At 31.4% G+C, this 22,994-nt stretch overlaps 2 protein-coding genes across 4 annotated transcripts in view; one reads left to right on the plus strand and one right to left on the minus strand.

Annotated features, from left to right (window-relative positions):
* Positions 1-22,994, plus strand: part of LOC129790857 (uncharacterized) — a 679,906-nt gene that overhangs the window by 494,055 nt on the left and 162,857 nt on the right. The gene's annotated exons all lie outside the window — the stretch shown is intronic.
* The window catches only part of LOC129790854 (TOX high mobility group box family member 3-like), a 108,866-nt gene that overhangs the window by 53,035 nt on the left and 32,837 nt on the right, over positions 1-22,994 (minus strand). For 2 of the 3 annotated variants that reach the window (XR_008750634.1, XM_055828656.1), the window contains exon 1: positions 16,733-18,419. The exons of the other annotated variant lie outside the window; for it this stretch is intronic. Coding sequence is in view for 1 of the 2 variants with exons in the window: in XM_055828656.1 (XP_055684631.1) it covers positions 16,733-16,798 (66 nt within the window). In the remaining variant the exon portion in view is untranslated. Of the gene's footprint in view, positions 1-16,732; positions 18,420-22,994 lie in introns of those variants that run through there. 3 annotated transcript variants of the gene reach the window in all.

The raw sequence follows: 22,994 nt of genomic DNA on the forward strand, positions 1-22,994 counted from the left end.
GATTTCTTCTCTTTATAGTATCTATATATAGGTACCAGAATTTCAAAATAATGGGGGGGATTCACATTTACAAAGCTCCTCTAGCAGATGCGTTTCATTTTAATCGCAATACCATCATTATTTTGGCGGTGGAGAATAAATGAAATTCTGATTGATGGTGGATTTTGTGAATTTAAACTCCATTATATACCAAACCAGCGTGTTGGTAGAAGGGGGAGAGATTAGCTCAATTTACACTCTTTTCTTGAAATTTATTTTTAATCACAACATCTATCATGGCAACGATATCATGTGAATCTTAATTATTTCAAATGGAATTTCATTTCAGGCATGTAAGAGCATTTTTATGATTGCGGAGAGTCTTTAGCAGATGAATCGTAAAATGTTTTAATGAGAATACTAAATCTCTGCTATATATACTTACTTTAAACTTAAAGACTGGAACAGATGCGAAAAGAAATTCAAGAGTTTGCAGATTTTTTTTTGGTTCAAGTGTTAAAATTTCTTGGAAACTCAAAAAAAAATTTGAGAAGTTCACTTAAAGAATGTAAAGTTTTTTTGTGAGTGGACAATGAAAGAATTTTATATCTTAACATAATAATAGGCATACATAGGAGGGTAAAAAGATGCTTATTTTAGATAATTTCCCTCCCTAAATTGCTATATATATTTCCGTTAGAATATTTTTTTGTTATGAACATTAAATTCCCATTTAAAATTATTACTCAACACTGATATATTTTCATTGAAAAATTCAAAATAAACCTCAAAATATCATGAACTCTGAAGCACAAGTAGTAGTACAATATTTATTATGAATTTTCACGCTTCATATGATTTTCCTCAACTACAATTTTCCCCTGAATGAAATATTTACAAAAAAAAGCACATAAGACAGCATAATACACGAAAATCTCTCATGAGTCTATGTTTTTTTCTCTTCTAAATTTATCCACTAAATCTATATTCGATCCAACTCGTCGGGAGTTAATGCATTTCCTTTGGCCTATACACACACACATCCACCCGGCTCTTTTGTTGCCTTCATAACATATAGAGACCCCACAAATAAGAACTCAGCTCCTTATCGTGATGGTCAATTAATTACATGTGAATTCCATTATCATAAATTCACAAATTAATTCTTCTTGTCCCATTATGTCACATTTCAGAGAATATATCTACCAAGTTTTCGCTGGCAAAATTGCCCAATTAATTTTTTACACCACATTATCCCACTAATTTTCATGGAATATAATCTTATCGTGTACATTGAGAAGAAAAAAGAAATATATAGATATATCTTCCATCAGATGAGATTTTTAACGAGTTTCATTTTAATTCTCAAAGCTATTATCTTATTTTCTTGTAGATAAGAATTTACGGCGCAGAGGCTATTTTCTTCTATGTGTTATATAATAAAAAAAAAGAAGAAATTCTTTATAGTAGAGAAACCTAGCTTATTGACAGAAATTTAATAAGGCAACAATCGAGCAATTTCCTCATTGTTCTCTCACCCATTTGTCCTCCTCCAATATGCCTTTCATCAGTGTTGTTTTGTGAGCAAATAGCCAGAGAAATACATACAAAATTACTTAATTTGAATGAATTAACTAGTGACAGACATTTATCAATCATCATTAGTCTCCTCTATGGGTTCGTTGAACCCAACAATTCTCATTGCCTTATTCTTTTGCGCCTTTTTCTTTTGCCACACACACACACAATCTATCTCGCCCTCTCTACCTCCCCCTTTTGGACGAAAAAAAAGTAATAATTCCAACATCATATATTTACTTCTTGTTCCTCTGTTTGACTATGTCGTCTATTGGTTTTTCTTCTTATTTCCTCCATGGCTCCTCTCTATGCTACAGAGACACTTTCCTCTCCTCCATGAAGAGGAACACATCAGACACATATTGCTTCACATTTACACCTCAAAGTATAATTCCATTTATTTCACTGGGATTCTAGGAATCACATTTTACCCCATTAAAATAATATTACAAAAATAAAATATTTCATTTTTTTTATTTCTGAATTATAGCTTTTCATTTTTCCATGTGCTAAAAAAAGTCCTCCCACCCCTTTTATTTTGTCGCTATTTTTTGGCCCATAAATTCTTCTTTTGTTGTTTGATACACATTTTTTTTAATCTCACTGATTTATATCTTAACCTCCTCCTTCCTCGGGCACACCGGTTACTATTGCTGCAAGCAATACAACCAAACCAACAATACCAAACAAAATAAATGGTGAAGCATATAAGAAAAGAGAAGCAAAATGTATAATTACCGCATAACATGTACCTTATAATTACAAAAAAGGAGCACAGTCAACACAAAAAAAAAATAACAAATTGTATATTAAAAATATATACACGTATTAGCTTTTCTTCGAACATAGAGAAATAAGCAAAAAAAAAAGTAATATTTTAGAACAAGGTTTGAGAAAAAAATCATCTTGTTCTTATACAGTTCGAGAGAAAAAAATAGTAACACATAAAAATTTTACTCTCACTTTTTCCTCACAGCTGTGGAATTGTTTTTATTGTAATTTACTTCTTTTTTTTCCAGAAACATTAGGAAATGTGCAACATAATAAAATGCAACGTGACTTGAAATACTCATAGTGCAAGTGGTAAGACAATAGGGTGTCTCATTTTGCGTGCATTTATTTAAAATAAATTGAATGATTTTTAAACGTTCTTGATTACAATTTTTTTTTCTTTTTTTTTTAAACTTCAAACTAATTTAATAATAAATAATATTTCAAAAAAAATTAAGTTTACATAGGAAATAGTTTTCCCATTGCTCAGCCGTTCTTTTACATTATTATATGATTTCCATACAGTCAAAATATTTACTTAAATAATTATTATTTAATTGCTTAGTTGCTCTGATAAAAAAAACAACAAGCTGCGCAAACTGAATAAAGAAAACATTTTTTTTTTATAAAACCAAAATGACAAATCTGATTAATATAAAATCTCTTCATCAACATGAAATGTTTTAGTTTAATCTTTTAAGCTGAATTAAAATGAATAAAACTTTTTTAATCCTTTTTGCTGTTAGTGTGCTCATTATCTGTAAGTTTTTTTTTAAACATTAGTGCAGTTTTTACGACTATTTTTCACTGAAAAATGTATTTTTTCAAGTTATAGAAGCAATTCCCGTAAATCAATATATTCAAAATCCAGTGAATATAAATGAAGGTTCTGAATTTTCACCTGAAGAAGTTAGACTAAAGAGAGGTGGACCCGGTATAACAGGTGTTTGGTCCTTAATTAGTGACCTAGCTGGGTGATTCAATCTCATTTAAATGTTTTCTCAGTTTTTATGACAAATGATTAAATAAAATAAAATATTCTACATATCTACTAAAATTATATTTTCTTTTACAAATTACTAAAAGAAATATTGTTGAATTCCCAAGAAAAATTCCAGCAAAAGTGCGTTTGTGATGACTCACTCTATGTTTAAAAGAAAAAGCAATGTCGTTTTTTTTGCATCTTTCCCATCAGTCATAATTACAGTGGTTTTTCGAGAAAGAGATGCTAATAAGACATGCTGGAGCAAAAAAAAAAACCACCTTGTTCCCATTATCTGTATATATGAGGAATTTCTTCCAGTTAAGTGTCTTAACCACTATATTGATAATTTACTTTCATTGCATTAAGTTTTAGATAATGATTCAACTCTCACACTACAAAAATTTCTTTTATGTGCTTTTATTTGTTTCAAATGGGGAGAAAATGGATTTTTTGTGTTTCTGTAAAATTAATGAGCACAATATTTTCCTCAATAAATTGAAAGTTTTTCTTGAGTGGAAAATATCGATTGATTTGCATTGCAAGTCTGGTTGTTAGTGTCTTCAGCAGTGTTTATTTTGTCACAAAAGGTTCTGTGTGTGTGGGGTGGGGGTGAGTTTCTTCCGCTACCCCAATCCCCCAAAAAGCGTCAGGTGGAGGAGTTTTCTTCTTTTCCTATCCGCGCGCTCTATATATAGTTTATTTCCCCCCACCTTTTGCACAAAGATGATGGAAAATGGTTGGTGAAAAGGGAAGAAAAGAAGGGAAATCTTTTTCAAGGAGAGGCGTCGAAGAGACGAAGAAACTGTGAGAATTGTTTTTCATGAGAATGACGTTGGTAAAGAGGAGTGGGAGTTAACGATCCCACCCTACTCTACATATAAAACTTTTCAAGATTTTGAACACAATTTTCAAGTTAAATTAGTTTTCTTGGAGGAGTTCTTTTTTATCATGGTGTGAGCTGCAAGTTTTGTATTTTAACTTATATGCAATCATATTTAATTCTATTATTTTCATAGTTTTATGAGCTATTCATCTTAACATTGTTTTTTTTCTTTCTGTGTTTTATAACCGTCTTTATTAGAAATTTTTTTTAATAAAAATCCATCGTTTGTGGAGGTTAATGGCCATACGAATATTTAATGAGTTTTATCCTTGCTTATTCTTTCCATTGAAAATTATAATTACACTCTTCCGAAAATACAAAATAAAAGGATGTATAGAACAAAAAGTAAATAAAGAGAATTTTCAAGTGAATTGAAAAAAAAACGCATACAAAGAAGAGAGAGAAAAAATAATAAAATGAAAAAGATGGAGGGGAAGAGAGGAAAAGACTTGATCGTAAATCTCGAAAGAACATAAATTTCAAAGCATAAATCTCATTTTTAGAGGGAGCTCACATAAATTCCATTAAAAACTCATAAATGTGTAACGATTTTTGACTTTGTGTTAGTTAAATTTATTCCCAGCAATATTCATCGTGTAACTAACTATATATATATATATACAATATATGCTGTGTATTATGTAAAATGTGATATAGTGCGAGTATTTCCCTCACTGTATGGCAATCCTAGAACCCCAAAATTATATACAAAACATTGAGTTCAGACATACAGGGTATTCCTGAATTGATTAGAAAATTTAATTATTCCACGAAATTGTCATTATACACATAATTTTCGAATAAAGTCTAAATGCATGCGGTATATTAATAATTTTAACCCATACACCATGTCTCTCTGACTTTAGCTCTATACGCATTATACTGTCCGTTGGATAATATTGGGCACTATAAATTTTATTTGGGTTCCACTCTGAAATTATATATAATACATAATGTCTATATGGCTTTTCCATGAAAGGGTAGGATGGGGGATAAGTTGAAACAATTAATTAATTAATTCATGTTTCAACCAATAAGCTTTTGCATTAAATTTGACATTAATTGTCAATGAGACAAGATATTTCATTCGTGATTATTTAATTACTTCACTTTTTGTGTCAATTTAAAATATTAAAATTACTGAAAATAAAATTTATATGCAAAAAAACCGCCAATAAATCTGCAGAAAGGTGATAAAAATCCAAAGAAATACTTTAACTTGTTTAGTCGAGATAATTTAGTGCAAAAACGATTTTCCGGATAAATAAAAAACAAATTTAAACACACTCCTGTTGAGATATATCGAAACACCTGGTATATTGGATAAATTCCATTTTGCAATATCCATAAATTGCAATATAACAATCAAAATTGTGACAAATAATTAATTTGTGGCAAATTCCAATTTATCTGATATTCGATCATGTGGGTGAGTCGAGAAATTGTTTCTGTGCCACAGATAACTATTAATAATTATAATGATACTGTATCATGAAATAATGACAGTGTAAAAGATGAATTACCAGCTGGGCTTTTCACAATTGATTGCCCTCACACCCACACTGTTCCCCCCCACAAATCGTTACCCCCTTAAAATTTCCACCTTCCTCTTCAACACCACGCAATTTCTTATAGCACAAAATCCCATGACAAAAAATCGGTGCTCTAATATAAAAATGATTCCTTTTTATTTACTTTTACATTTTACAGTACATTTGAGGGGATTAGGATCAAATGCAACTTTATGACCATGATAGAAATTGCGTGTGTGAGCTTATTTTTTCAGTATATATAGCTCTATGTATGGCCGAAGCGATTATTTTCAATTTTATTTTGTCCTTATGCCCATCAAGAAAGCTTCCCAAAAAGGGGAATTTTCAATTGGATGAAAAGTGAAAATGCCATAAAATAGATACTTAGGGGATTTGAAAATGTTCCGGATGATTTATTTGTTAAAGAATATTATCTCGGAAATTATGTTGTGGATATTTTTGAGTAAAATTTTTATATGAAATGATCATAAAAATAAATGTCACAATATTATGATTAAAATTAGGAAATTTATGTGAATGAATAGAGAACATTTTGTAGTTAGATTCAGATGTGAAATGTAAGCCTTCTATACGATTTTTCTACGAGGTTTTCCTTTAATTCATTGTGAATAAGTGTCATAAAGCTCTTGGAAAAAAACATGAAAAACTCTAACGAAAGGAGACTATGCAAAATATACCTACAGTCATAAAAAATATCAATGAAAATTAAAAATAAAATTATATTGTATTACAAAAAAAAAGAGATTTCTTGTTATAGATATCGCATGAGAAAATTATATGTAAAAAAAGTATATCGCTAAACATCCATTCGCCCTTCAAATATTGCACACATCAAGAGAACTTCATCATTTTCCACAATTGAAACTTCCGTTTCAATTTCAATGGCTGAGAACTCCTCTCTCACTCTCTCATTTTATGATTATTATTATTATTATTCAAATGACACCACACTGGTGTCCAAAAAAAAACACACACATACCAAGTTAAAAAAATAAGAAGAAAAAGACTCAAAACCATTTAATTCCATCGTTATTAAACTTGACATTTTTATTGTACAGCTCATGTCACATTTTTCCCACATCGTCTCCCTGTCTCGTATTATTATTATCTTTTTATAACCCCAAAACAAATGAAAATAATAATTTGGTGGATATAGTAAAAATTTCCTTCATTTATTTAACAAGACATCGGAGGAAAAAATCTTCCCTTTTTTTCTACATATTTTCCCCATTTTTCTTCTCTCTGTGTGAGTCTTCTGTGTCTCGCCCTCTGGTTGAAACAAATAATATTCTCATTTTGTGTAAATATTATTTTCCCCTTAAAAAACATTACTCTGTACTAAAAGAAAGGCGACACGAGAGAGAGGGAGAGTAAGAGAGAAAGTAAATAGCATTTAGGGAGAAGCATAGACTATGTGAGAGATAATAAAAAATAAAAACAAGAGATTCAAACAAAATAAAAATGAAAAAAAAAAACAAATAATGAAATTAGAGAAATCTTTCGACATTAGACATACAAATACTACATGGTGCACCCATGCGTTCTGTCTTGTGGTATCACCCATTTATTTCTTTTTTCTCTCTCTCACTATGTTTCTATGTTGAATATATTAGAAGAAAATCGAGATAAAAAGGCAAGACGACAGAAGGATAAAAAAGTGAGATGGAAAGACGAAGGAAAAAAAAGCACTCCAAGGAGGGGGGAGAGAGAAAATGTATGAGAGGGGAGAAAACATAAATGGATTACAATCTTTTTGCAGCTGTTAAAACAGGTTGAAATTGTTTGTTCAATCCACAAGGGTGAAGGCAAAGATCGAGAGAAGAGAAGTGAAAAAGTTGAGAAAAAATCTGCTGCATAGTGGTGAGGAATATTTAAAAGGAAGAAGAAGAAAAAAAGGTTAAATTGAGCATTTTCTCCACCCACCCTGGGATTCAAGGTGAGCTCACGAGACTTTATTCATTTTACCATGGAAACCCTGGATGATTTTAAATTGATAAAGAAAATAAAAGATTTTAAATTAGTTTTCAGTTTTATGTTTTCTATAAACTAAAAGGGATAGAAATTCTGATAGAACTTTGCATATAAAGAACGTTTTTTATTGTCTGGAATTTAAATAAAATTTTATTTTGAATCCTTTAGACTTGAATTAGTATTATTAAATTTTAAAAAAGCCTCTGATGAAAGCTATGAAAAGTGCCGAAAGCTCTGATTCTCGCTATTCTAAAGATAGGTACTCTCGGAAGTTCTTTTTTTTATGAATAGCTCCAAAAGCTCTATCTATATTTAATTGATTTACTTCTTACGTGGAACGCCCATTTTGTTAACATGAAGAAACAAATTTCTATAAATAAATTTAAAAAAAACTTGTGGATTGTGCAACCACCTTGATAATATTTTCTGTCCATTTCTCAAAATAAAATGTATAAAAATAAACCACCACGAAAGGCAACGAAGATGAAGGTGAGTAAAAAATAAATGGAGAGAAATTAAGTCAGAAAGGTAAGAATTATTTCACATTTCTTCAACTTCTTTTAACACCTCCAGGGGATAATAAAATAAATATTCACGTGAAAAGATATGTATGTAGGGAAGTGTGGAAAAAAAATAATAACACCCAGCAACAATCAATTAATTTTAAAATCATTTTCCCATACATTTGCAAAACACTGTGAAAAAAAAATTAGCATAAAGTGAGAAGCAAAATATGAAATTCATTTTCTCTAAAACTACAATTTATACTCTCTAATATTATTATTTTGCTTTATGCAAATTTATTACATGGTTAGAATGTAATGTACGTATTTTATGACTTATTCCCCCTTCTTACTCCTTCACACCATTCATGTAGAATTTCCTGCTCGCACTCACCATGCGCAGCATCTTTTATCCACCCGCAACTTAGAGAAATATATAATATTGTAAAAGGTACCCCGATCATCTCTTTTCCTCCGCCGCCAAAGGTATTAAAACATTAATTAAAGCACTGGAAATGAGCACTTTTTTGTGCTACATTTCATCGCACACTCCATGAGCGATGGAGAGGGACAGAATGAGCAAAAAGAGCTGCATAAGAATTTCATTTTCAATTAAAAATGCATTCGTGTGCCATTGCATAATTCTTTGTCATTTTCAATTTTATGCTAATTATCTCCCATAGCGCGAGACAATTGTAAATTTCATGCTAAATAACAAATTAGAGATAAAATTCCACGATTATTTATACTCACAAAAGCACAAAAACAGAGAAAAAATCCACAGAGGAAATAATATTCATGAAATAACTTTAAATTGCAATCATTTAATTGGAATGGAAAAAAAAACTTTTTCACTCATATCGGAAAGAAATTTTCTTGTATATGTATTGTAAATTGTAAAAAAAAAAATGTGGGACATTCTTCAAAAGGGAAAATGTTGGTATTCGATAGAGAGGCAATAAAAAAGGAAAATTTCCAGAGAATTATTAATTGCGCAAAAAAAAAAGCTTCGGGATTTAAGAAATTTTTGCTGTGAAATATCTTCAAGTGCGTCTGTCGAGTGGAAAATTGCCACGAGAAAGTTACAAACAAGGTGCATAACCATTAAAAATTTGGAGACAGTTTTTTTTACATCGTGCCAGAAAGCATGTTAGCAGTGATTTTTTGGAGTGTTGAAGACAACAGATGGGTGGAAGTTTGAAGAAGAAAAAAACGTGAGGGGGACGCACGGTAGCATAGAAAATATAGAGAAGCATAATTACCAAGAGAAGCTCAAGACTTATAAGCACTAAAAATCTCATTTGGAAATGATTAAGGCACTGCAATGAGTTGAAACTGATATTCAATCCTACATAGTATTACATAAAATGATAATGAATATATGTATACAATGTTGTGTCGCTTAATGAGCTGAAAAAAAAAATATTAAAAATATTTTGTAAAGAAGATTAGGCAGCTGTTTAAAAAAAACTCAATTAAAATTTCCTAAGAATGAAAAATGCAAGTTACAGTAATGGTTCAGATTAGCAATTTAAAAGAAAAATAATTGCTTTGTTCGTTAACCGAAACTGACTATTATTAAAGCAAAATTCTAACTTTTAGAACTCAGTTTTTGAATTTGATTTAATAAAAATAATTCTAAACAGAAAAATAAATTGTCAACTCTCTAACGCAGTGTTGAGTTATTTAATAATTGTCAAATTATAAATGTCATCTGTCAATTTTGAAGTAACAGTCTGTCAAATGAAAACAATATTTTCCAATTTGGAAAAAATCAGCATTGCTAATTTTAATGAATTACGATTTATAATAAAAGTTATTGAAGAATAATTGACAATTACTCAAAATGCTGTCAAATTTGACATTAAGAAAATTGACAGATCCAGCACGAGTTGACAGAAATAAAAAAAATGTCATTTGAGTAGAATTTAAATTCACAGACATTTAACGGTCATTGAAACAGACATTTCTAGTGCAGTCATTCAATTGAGATTCATTCGTTAGATTGTTCCAGCTGTTTAACCAGTGTTTAGTGACCCCCTGGTGTGTGTTTCTTCAGGTGCATCTGACATCTATTTTTGTAGATTCTTTTTTTTTCTTTTTCACCAAACTCCCTAAAAAACATCCAGAAAACACAAGGATTCCAAAGTGACGAATGAGGAACATGGAGGAAGACACGAAGAGAGACATGGTCAGTGAAATTCTTCAGCATCATCAACATCCAGTATTTTATAATCATCGCATCAATTGGGAAAAAAGCAACGAATACCATCGTTTTCTTCAGCTGAGGAGGGAATTTTTCAGCCAAATAGCACAACACGACAGAGATGCAAGATTGTCGATGGTACTCGGTGGGACGGAGATGGGAATTGAGAGACAAATCAGGTTTTTCTCTTCATCTCTTCTTTCTTATGTTTTGAGAACTAATATATACCCCTGGCCCCTTAGATCTCACCTCCAGAAGGTACGGGAAAGAAAATGAAACACCATCATACACTAAGAGATTATTAAAAATATCCATGTGTCAGAGCAAGAGAGCGCACATTATTCCACCATGCCATGTGAGTTAATAGCAATTTGATGGAACACCTGGCCAAGAATACTCATGGACTGCACACAACACACAAATACCACCATTGAGCCCATGTAGGTGAATCCAAAAAGGTAAAGATGAGATGAGAAAAACAACAAATTCAACCACATTGACAGGATTTTTTTCTTCATTTTTCTTTTAATTTTGTCTGAGAGGTTTAAATTGTAACATTTTGATGCGAGTCTGGCCTGATGTCCAGAGCGGGGTGGTGCGGTGTGGTAAAGACGAAAAATAATAGGTGGAGTGAAGAAGAAGGCAAAATCAGAGAGAGAAATTATTGGGATTTCGGTGCATTGGCATCAAATATTTTTTTATCCATGCTCTTCATGTTATCTCCCCCTTTTTCTACCTCATTCACCATGTCTACTTTGAAAAACTATACCTACACATATATAATGCAATGGCTCAAGGAAATCAAGGTGTGCTCTTTTGTAGGATTTTCATCTTTGAAATGGAGCATAAATTTTGTTTTTGATTTGATATGAGAAATTTTAAAACTTTATGAACGTTCTCAGAAGTTTAAGGTTAGGTTAAAATATTAAAACGATTAAAACGGTTAGAACCTTGGTTAATAAAGTGGGTATCTCTTTCAGGTTTAGAAAAACGCTCAAAGTTTAATTCCTTTCTAACTCTAAACGTTCCAGAACATTGAAATTTAATAAGTTAGAAACAAAAAAATAAAACTGTTTCAGTATTTTATTATATCTACATATTGAAACATCGTCAATGTGCACAAAACTGTACATTATGTATAAAATATATCACGAACATAGCATAGAACCATTCGCGCAAGAAAAACGCTATATTGATATCAAAGATGACAAACAAGTAGATTGAAAAATTTAATGCAAACATTTTACAAATATTAATCGTTTATTAAATATTTTTGTTATTAAATTCCACTCTTTGCATGTCTCTGAGAAAATATTTAGATTGTACTTTTCCTCCCATCATACTCTCCACCCCTTATCTCTTCTACTTCAAACAAAATTCTCTCTCAACATAGAGCAATGTAATTTAAGGATGGTTACAGAGGAAAAAAATCCATACATCGTAATAAATTTATGTTGTAGATAAAAACGATGAAAAAAGAGTTAAAAGAAAAAGTACCATAGCAACATTTTTCTTGTGGTTTTCTTCTCATTCTCTCTCTCCCATATTGCCTTCCTTTTGCTTCGTTTTTTTTTTCTTCAACATCACCGTGTTTCTCTATTTGTGCATACCGTGCAAGTGATATGGAGAGATGGATTTTTAAAACATCGAGCATAAAAGCAATAAGATTGCATTTTGCTTGAGAAAATTAAACCATGTGTTTAACCGGTTTTCTTGACATTTCAATATAATCAATTTAATTATCCTTCCTTTTTTTTCCATACAAAACATCCATCTCTCTTGCACACTTTTCACCCTCATCTCCCCATCTTTGTTTTTCAAATAAGCATAAGAGAAAAAAAACATGCACTTTTATGTGCCTTCAATGAAACAAAAAAACAATCACTTTAAAAAATACTAAGATGGAGAGGAATTTCCATCAAATTGTGTGACTTTTGACTTAACCCAGGGAGACTACAGCGGGAAGGAGGAGGGGGGAGCTAGATAAGAAAACTTCAATTAATCTAATCTCTCTCGCATTATTTATAATGTTTCTCCATCCCTCTCTAGCACCATGAGAAACTTTTTCGTCTTATCTGGTGATACCCCCTCTTAGCCGAGGCTATTTACCAGATAAAAACTTTGATTGTGATTTTTTGGCCATATAAAAAATCCCCTTGAATTCTTCACTCTCTCAGTGTTTTTCTTACATCATGGCTATGTCCTGATGTCTCTTACATTTACTGGAACATTATCCCTTAGATTATACAGCTAAGACATTAGGAAGAAAGAGGCAATAAGAAGGATATTAAATGAAATAAAAACATTTTTTTTATTAGATTTTTCATTTGCAAAAGCAAGGACATATTGACTACCCCACTGTGTAATCCATTGTGTACAGCAACAAATAAAATAAATGATAAATGGAACTGGGGCGGGTGTTCTTGACTTCCCTTAATCATCCCCCTTCCCCAATCCACATGTTCCAACAAAATTATGAGATGAACGAACTCATATTCTTTCTCAAGGAAACAACATAATATGTATAAAAGTTAAATATATAGAGAATAATAATTTTAGTTTTCAATTTTAAAATTAATATATAAGAGAGTTTTTCATCAAATAATGTTGGCACATCGCGGGAGCCAAAGTAGAGGCAAAAAAGCCGTTGATGCGAACGAATAGGTGGGGAGATACACTGTAATACTTTCTATAAAGTTTCTTTGATAGAAAGTTATCCAACAATAATTATTAATTGTAAAAGTTGAATTCATGTTGGCAATGTATATAAATTTTGTATACAATGGCAGCGAGAGAGACTGCGAGGGGTAGGACATTCACCACTATAGAGCTTCCCTTTTCGCTATATATAATAACATTCAACCACCCCCGCGGATTGGGAAAATGCACAAAACATTTTCAAGATAAAATAGCAATTAGTGGTGAGAGAAGACGCAAAATATCCAACGGAGGGAGGAAGTAAAATTATATAAAATGCAATTGGCTCGCCCATAACTTTTATGTGTGTTACATGGTTAAATGTTTGATCAATATAAAAGCATAAATGAGTGGGGAGATTGGAAATGTTAAAGAGAAAAAAAAATATCGTGTAATTTTATGAAAATATTCATGGAATTGCTTGAGAATTTTGCAAGAATTTTGCCAGAGACAGAAAATGAAAAGTAAAGTAAAAAATAAAGAAGACGGAAAAATTTACATTGGATTTGCTTCAGCTGTTGTATGTTAGGTTTTCATCTTAATAATCAAGGTATGTTGACGAATATTGCACATAAAACTTGATATTTTCATTTAATTTCATTTGAAGCTTTTTTTTTTTAATAAAGAATAAGCTATGAGCGTTTTTAAAATTGTTTTAAAAGATTTGTAAATAAAATTAAACAAAAAAGTATATAATTGGAAAAAAATCATATAAAAATACAAAATTATAATTTACTTAATACAAAAAAGCATTTTTATTTAATTTGATGATCCCAATAAAAAAAATTCTCAAAATTTTAAAATAAATTTTGAAATTAAAAATAATAATTCACTGTATATCGTCAAATCGCCTTGAAATCTGAGTACTTCTATCACATCAAAACAAGCTGAAATTCACTCTCGAAACATGAGATGAAAATTTAATTTTCAACATCAAAATTCCCCAATTTCTTCATCTCTACTCTTCGTCTCTTGCAAATTTCCTCTTCACCACCACCCTGCCCATAGGAGAACCCCTCCCCCCTATTTTCTGCAATTTCACCATCTTTTTTTCTTCACTAACAAATTCCTGCGGCATCGTCTAAAAGGTACACCACACCGTGTTTCATAGGGCAAAAATAAAAAGATAAATAAATTATTTAAAAGTGTCCCCATGTCGTTCATCAATCCCCTACATATTTATTGCTCTCCAAAACATCCCCTTGTGTCCCCCCTAGTCACCATCGAAAATCCCATCATTCTCCAGCATTTATCTCGGCAACTGTGAGAGGGAGACGAAGTATTATACCCAAGCAGCAGCCCAACAACAATAACGACGACGACAAGAATAAATTATATTGTGTGCTATTTGAATTGCATAATTTATACTTGGTGGTACCAACTAAATGCAACTCTATGCCATACACATGAGACTGCAAATTTATACATTAAATTGCTCTCTCCCATACTGAAAATTCACGTAAACACACTATTATTTTATGCTGCTGCACAATCAAAAGACATATGTACAAAATACACAAATAGTCAAGAAGAATAAAAAAAACTATGTACATATTGCAAATTGTCGGAAAGAAAAAGAAAAATTATTGAACAATTGAGATTCCAATTAATTATGCTGCAATTGGGAATTGTGATGAAAAATTCCATCTAAACACTGAAAGAAAAAAAAATCACATTTCTTATAGAATAAAATCAAAATTTGCAAAACAAAAATTCTCTCCGCGAAATTCCATTGAAAATATTTTCGCGCCAGAGCATTCACCTTTTGCCAATAAATTAATAAAATGTTCACATTGGTAGATGATGAAAAAAAAATACCCAAATGCCAAGGAGATTCAGAGGCAAAAAGGTGAAAATACCACAAAAATTGCATTAAGTCTTTTATAGAAAATATTTATATAAAAAAAAATATCAACAAAAAAAGTGCTTTTGATTTCTTTCCAAAAAGTAAAACCACACAATAACAGCCTTACTTATTCACTCATTTCTCACCTCCATCATCCGCTAAATTGGTTATAATTCTTGCCCAATCTCTGTGCATTCAATTAATTAGATTAATTGACGCGATGTTGCATGAGGAAATTTTCACGATTGTGAGCAATAATCGAGAAACTGAATTATTTTCAATTAAAATTGCTTTGGCAGAGTAGTCGACTTCTTTGAATGTGATTTTTTTTCCATCTCCCTCTTCTATGTGATGATGTAACAATGAGAAATATACAAATTATTGTTATAGTATAAAACAATCCATCAAGGCCGCAAGAGGCTAAATTGCTTCCAAACCAATTCATAATTCAATTTTGATAAATTGCCACGGGGGCTACACTGTTAGGAAAAAAATTGGAACAGAACAGTTTATGCAAAATGTTGACACTGTCAATTTGACATGTAAAAATTGTTGATAGATGTCAGATATTCTGTTAAATTCATATGCCCACAAAATACAGAATTCAGTAAAAAATTGTTTTAGTTGTTACTACCAATGTATCAATGCTGTGGAATGATATAACAATAAGAAGAAGAATTATGACAGTTTTCTAATGTGACAGAAAAACTGCCAAATTTGACGTGAGTGTATGCGACTCTAACAAATTCTAAGTTCAATATTGATTTGGTTTGTTATTTATGCTATCCAAAAAAAATCTCTAATAACAGTCATTAGAATTTGACATAAAAGTAATGTCACTGTCACTTTGACATTGACAGCTAGTTTTTATAACTCATTGGCGAAAGTAATTATATCCCACAGCACATTAAAAATCTTTTATATTAAATGTAATCAAAAATCAAAATGAATTTCTGACATCTGTCAAGCAAAGACAGCTATTAAAATTACCTGTCATCTTAGTGTAGATTATGAAACAAAAGCTCATTAAGATATTGAAAAATTTAAATGTGTGCACAAACATTTAATGAAATAAGAGAGGTCATATCTTATTATTCAGTATGTCAGTTTGTACATATGTGTCAAAATATGGAAATTTTTGACAGTTATCACCTCATTTGGCAATGACTCATTTTCAGTGCTTTACTCCCATATACGCCCAATTGGGATGAAACTGAAGAATTGATGAGAAGTAAAATTAATTAGTAGAATCTGCTAAATGGTAAATGGCTAGTAATCAATGGAGCCAACAAGAGGGAGATGGAAGAGAAAAATCTAGCTTAGATAAAATACTCCAGAACACGTTGTGTGCGAAAGAAGGAGGGAGAGTATTGAAACGAATTTGGCATTGAGGGTATTTAAAAAAAAATACCAAACCATCAATAAAAAACACTTTAGAGTAATCACTTTTAATTGCTTCGCCGATTATATCCAATTTAATTATTTTATATACCCAATAAAATTCTCTTACTTTTCTCTTCATCCATTCAAACTTCTCTTGTATTTTTTTTTTCGTTCATTCTACAACATCATCTAACATTGCAAAGAGATACGAAAAGTGAGCCCATTAAAAACAATTATACTGCATCTACTTATCTATTTCTTTAATATGTTGAAAACACTTTTCATTATCTGTTTTAATTGCTGTTTGGTGGTTTGTATTTTATAAAATATATATATACCTGAAACAACGATAAAGTAAAATATTTTATAATGCAAACCTTGTATAAATATTGTTCGAACATCCTGTTAACGTTCAAATCGGATCCTGTATTGTAAGCTTCCATAACTTTTCTCTCAGTGTACTTCAAGTGTCTTCAGCACTTTCAGCACTATAAACGTTTTTCTTTTTAAATCACAAAAATCCCTTTAAATGCACCACTTTTTATTTTTTATTTCAATCAAATCTTTTTTTTTCAATGTTCGAAAAAAAATTTTCTTTCACAGAAGATGGAGAGAAATAAAAACCCTCAATTGCACACACATTCTTTTTTTCACCGGCCAACTTTCAACTAAATCGTGCACTTTTTTTTGCTTTCTGTGTTTTTTTTCTAAACAAATATTCAAAATAATTCCAATGAAACTCTTCACGAGAGATTTGCAATATTATTTTTCTTTGAGTATCTCTTAATATTTACACACATTGAGTATGAATATCATAAGTAGACAGAGAGAGAAAAAATAAACACACCTCAAAAACGTCTTTCTATACACCCTGAGCAAAAAAAGTATATAACTTGCTCACTAAATCGCTTTTCTTTTGCAGGAGGAACCACGCGCAAAAAAAACCTTTAATCTCGAGCACAAATCAATTTAATATAATTAATATTGTCTTTTTCTCTCTTCTCTTTCCTCTTGGCAATTATTCAACGTTCTTTTCTTTTTTTCTCTTTAATTTTTTTTAATTTATACCTCCACACACAGGCACCTCAAAAGCCAATTTCAGAAATTAATCTCGATAGTGCAATAAAAGGGAGCACGTTCATCCCAGAAAAAAAGATTCCATACAAAACTATTCAATGGAGGAGACTTTTGAATAATATTTTAAAATTACAGTTACCAACTTCACGATTTTAATCAATTCACAGCGTCTCTTTTTTTATGCTGCAACGTCTTTTATTCCTTTTCACTCTATGAGGGAAATTATTATTACTCTTTTTTTTTTGTCGAAGTTATATTTGAATTAATGTTGGGTCGTTGAACATTTTTTTCTCCATCTTCTCCTCTCTGTCTTCGTCCTCTTCGTCTTACAATTCAATTTAATTTAATCTCTTTTCGTCTCAATTGGTAAAAATTGAAAAATGTTTTCTGTCTCTCGGCACACACAACTCTTTCCACGATGAATCCCAACACTCCTTTTCGCATCAAAAGTTACTGGCATATAACATCAAACACAAACACATCACTTTGATGATTGAATCAAAGAAACTTCTTTTCCTATGTTGGTATGTGAGAAAAGGAGGTTTTCACATGGGAATTCAATTTATATATTTGCAATTTTTATTCACGATTTTTTTTCAACACTGTTCTCATGTCACAATAACCGTCAATTTATTTTATTCTCGGTGTCTCAATTGTGAGTCCTTCGCGATTTATGGTCCTTTGAGCCGAATTTGATTCACAAAAAAATATTATTGAGACAAATTATTTAAAATCTTCTTCTCAATATTTCTAAAGAATTATGATTATGGCAATTTTAAGATTTTCTCTCTTCGAATTTTCCCTCAAAAATGCCAAAACACACTTTATTGGCAAACTTTGTATATTATGGTGATTTTTTTTGATGGAAAATACACAACAAACAAGCTTAATGGAAAGATCCACAGAGCTGGAGCACTTTCTCAAACAGCGGTCGGTGACCGAATGAGAAAAATACCAACGTATTGAGCTCAAGAATTGTATACGTTACGATTTGTACACGATTCCACCACGAGGCCGCCGAGGCTAATCGCGCTCTCTCGCGTCTTTCCAGCATTTACACACACACAACATTTCATCTCTTTCTCACTCTTAAGCAACCCATAGAGGAGATATTGCTGGGGTATAAAGTTTTTGATATAAAAATTCTTAGAGGGACGGCCATTTTGGAATTGGTACAATTTGTATCAAATTTTGAAACGTCCCGCGCATGCCATAGTATTTTTGTTATTATGATTTGAAACACCACCACCTCGTGTCTTTGGTGAAAAAACATCACCCCATCCCTCTCACACGTACCACCCCCACCCATTCCCCAACCCTCCCTTCCCCCCTCTCGTTGTATATCGAATCAAAACATTCTATTTACCCTTCTCACTCTCACACCCAGCCACATGTCAGAATTATGACGACATCTTCGATTGTGGGGAATGAGAAGGCAAATCAACGTAAGAAAATTATTTAATTTTTACTTCCATCCCTTTCTATCACATTCCACTATATGTACTACCCCCAACTCCCGGAAAATTTCACTCACTCTTTACCGGAAGGTACAGTTCCTTCACCCTCACCTCCCGCCCCACCCACTTCATCCCGCGCCATTCTATTCCCAATATTTGTCAATTACTCCTGAGTTCTTTTTTTTTCATTTCTGTGTATTTTATTTCTATCTCTTTCACCTCCTCCATCATTGTATCATGTCAAAAGAAATTGATAAATAAATCTGAATTTTATTGCAAATTAAAAAAAAATGAGCCCTACTACCTCCCACCAACTCCAACCCTGTTCGATTAATTTTGACATAAAAAGAAATCTGTATAAGTATGATTCAAAAAAAAATTCTCACACAACTTGAGTGTTTTCCTTCACATATAGTACAAGAAAAATAAGGAAAAACAACGAGGAGATAATCGAGTATATATGCGGGGTGAAATATGATATATAAACAATATAATAAAATAAAGAACGATAATGAATCGATAAAAACAATTTATCATCATGTGGAAATTAAATTGCGTTTACACAATCGCACATCAATGTAATAGCGGTTGTAATAAAACGCGTGCACGAGTGAGATAGAGTGCCACGAGTCATTTCTAATCAGCAACCCAAAGCGCACACAAGGGGCCCTCTCTTGAAAAGGCACAGTACACAGCGGCAATAACCCCCGAAAGAGGAGAATATCGAGCCTTCGTGTCTCTTCGATCTAAATTGAAAATCACTATTTAAGCATTTTGTCGCACCAGACTTCCTTCTCTCACTCACCTCAAGCACCTGTGCAGCTTTTGAGCCACTAATACGAAGAGCAACCAAATAGGGACACCTTGTCATGACGATTTATTGGTAAACAATAAAAAAAATCTAGATTAAAAGCAAAAACGTATATCTTAAATGGATTTTTATCCAACTGAAAATCTAACTAATTGATTTGGGCGATTTTTTGTTGTTGTTGCAAGACACTCTCACTGTTAAAACTTAATTTGAGAACAATAAACCTCAATGGGATACAGGAAAAAAACGCAAAAGTACTAAAAAGCGAACAAATTCAATTTTGTATACATATAGTCAATTTTGCTTTTAGCCATTGTTGCGGTGATTGACAATGGGAACCAGAAAAAAAACGCAAGAAGTACGAGGAAAAATGTAAAAATATGGCAAGTGTCTGTTGGTGCTGAGAATAAAATTAGAGATGATTTAGGAAACAGACTCTATGTTGGGTCATTAAAAGTGAAATGTCTATATAGGCATAATTTTTGAGTTTTAAGGCGCCATTTTGATTTTTGAAACCATTTTTTATATTCATTTTCATGTTATAGAAGGAAAAAAAGGTTTTCCTTTAATGGACAAACCTGGATACGAACCAAAGATTTTTTGCATAATAAAGTAGCGTGTTAACAATTACACTAATTACACGCTTTACAAAAAACCAGTAAATGATCAAAAAATCTTGCACTATATTTTTTATCTGCAAAAAATTCTAGAATATTGACAAAAGAATTAATTTAAAAAAAAAAAGAGATAGAACTAAAAACCAATTAAAAACAATACATCGTTACAAGCACGTGTTTTTTCTGTGCTGATGTCAATGACTTTAAACGCTAAATTAGCATGATAGATGCACAAAAAAAACACCAGAAAGTTTCGCACAAAAACGTAGGAAAAAATGAAATAAAAACCCCCAACAAGTGGCATAAAATTGAAGAAATTTTGTCAAGCAAAAACCCCACTGAAATATTCATTTTATTTCTTCTTTTTTTTTGCCACCTCACATTGACTTTGCGTGGCGAAACGTGTTTGAGTGGGCCAAAGTGGTTTTGAGCTTGAACTCCTTTGGACAAAAATTCAAGTGGTCTAGGTTAGATTATGAGGCGAAAAAGCCATTTGAGAGGAGGTTGAAGGTTCTGGCCTCTCTACATAGCGTCACTCTTGCAACCACTCAACCTATTGTATACATAATAATAAAACATATGAGGAAGAAAGGAAAAGAGGAAAAAAAACGTATTTTAATTGTAACATGAAAATTACATTTCAATGCCATGACAATCATTTCAGCAAATCATTAATATTTCTGCCAATATTAATGCTCCACGACAAAAGAAACGCATACTAAAGACGTTGAGGGGAATATTGATCGTAAAGAATTATCGCGATATTTTAAATACAAAATTCTTATCTTGTACTTTTTAATACATTTTCGTAAAGTACGATGTAGATAAAGAAAAATTACATTCTTTTTTTTCGTTCAAAATATTGGGGTCGTCGACGGTTGAAGGAAATAGAGGTGTGCAAATGATATAAAAATAACTTTCAAAATGGAAATTAATTGTAAACGGAAAAGTAAACGAATGTAATGATGGAGTAGCAAAAAAATAAATTTCCCCGCTAGACGGCTGTTCTATTCTATCAACGACCCCTGGCGGCAAAATTAAACTTAACAGGAAACGGTAGTTCTTTAACCTTCTGTTGACGCAAAACTAATTTTAAATCACAAATATTATTTTTCTTATCACACTTGTACATCACCTTGATGGTGTCTTATCACATATAAATAACTATCATACAAACGAAGGAGAAGGAACACACCTTGAATTTCTTCCACAAGTTCTCGCACAGCTTCAATGGCAGAGTAAACAGAAACGAAGTCATAAAATGAAAAATGTAGACTAAACTAATATTTTAATATTATTTTTTTTCTACTCTAATGAAAATATATGTAGGTAAGTTTATTCTTTCTCGTCTCAGGCATTCTAAGAAAATTCTCTGGTTAGCATACATTGGGTGTATTTACCAAACGAGAGAAATTAAGTAACAGAGCAAAATTAACAAATGATAAGAGGAAATTAAATATTTGAAATTGTATGGACGAGATATATGGCGAATATTAAGCAAAGTGAAGAAGAGATGCTAGAAATCAAGCTACTATATAGTGTGGCGAGTATATAGCTAAAAGGGACTAGAACGAAGCTTACACAGAATGAGGAACGAATATCTTACATGTACTTCAATTTACATTAATTCCATTGCTATCCCTAGAATAATAATGTTTGAAAATTCATGAATAGAAACTCTCCTCTACTAATTGAATATTATTAATTCATTTTAATACAAAAGAGATGTAATCATTTTAAAAAATTTACCCTCAATTATCCCTTCCTATCCCATCATATACTTAACTTATACTTCCCACACGCCCATCAATCTCATCATCTTTTTGTCTTCTTTGTCTGATACTTTCTTTCAACCCCCTTCCCTTTATTTCTCCTCAAATAAATGCAAATTTGACTGGAAAAATGAAGAAAATTGTGTTAAATTGTATCCAACAACAAAAAAATGTAATGAATGACAATGAAATTAATACAATTTTTCCTCTCCAACTTGACAAAAATTCAACGCAAAACTTTTTTAATTAACTCCGCAATTACATTTGTTGTCGGGATGTTTCGAATTCATAAAAAAGAACTTTTTTTTTTCATTTAACCAACCCCACCAACTACCCTCAAATGATTTCTACATTCAATTTTATTCAATTTATATTCAGTAAAAAAAAACCTTTAAAATACATCGTTTGTTAGTTACACCGCAGATAAAAAATAGACTATAATTTACTTATTTCAATATAATTGCAAATTAGCATAAATTTAACATAAAATGTTATGAAGTTATTTTGTGAATATACAGCACATAACAAAAAAAGGAAACTCCAACAAAGATAAAAATTTCATTTCAACATTAAAATGTAAATCAGGCAAATGGATTGTGTATTATGAGAAGGAGACGATGATTAAGGTTTCTTTCCTTTTTTGTTGTTGCTTCCTTTTGGTGTTTCAACCCACCACCCATTTCCCAGCATACATATACGTACACCAGAAGACAATGGGAATACATAATCGAAGGGACACTCAAGGAGAGAGAAAAAAATAAAATAGGTACTATGGTGTTGCTATTTTGCAAATGAATGTATATTAATTAAAAAGCTTTCGTGGACTTTTGATTTGTTTTTTATTAAATTGAAAAAAATCCGTTTTGGAATTAATTAGAATTATTAAAATGAAACAGGAAAATTGT

Source organism: Lutzomyia longipalpis, chromosome 2 (genome assembly GCF_024334085.1).
Source record: "Lutzomyia longipalpis isolate SR_M1_2022 chromosome 2, ASM2433408v1".
Taxonomy (NCBI): domain Eukaryota; kingdom Metazoa; phylum Arthropoda; class Insecta; order Diptera; family Psychodidae; genus Lutzomyia; species Lutzomyia longipalpis.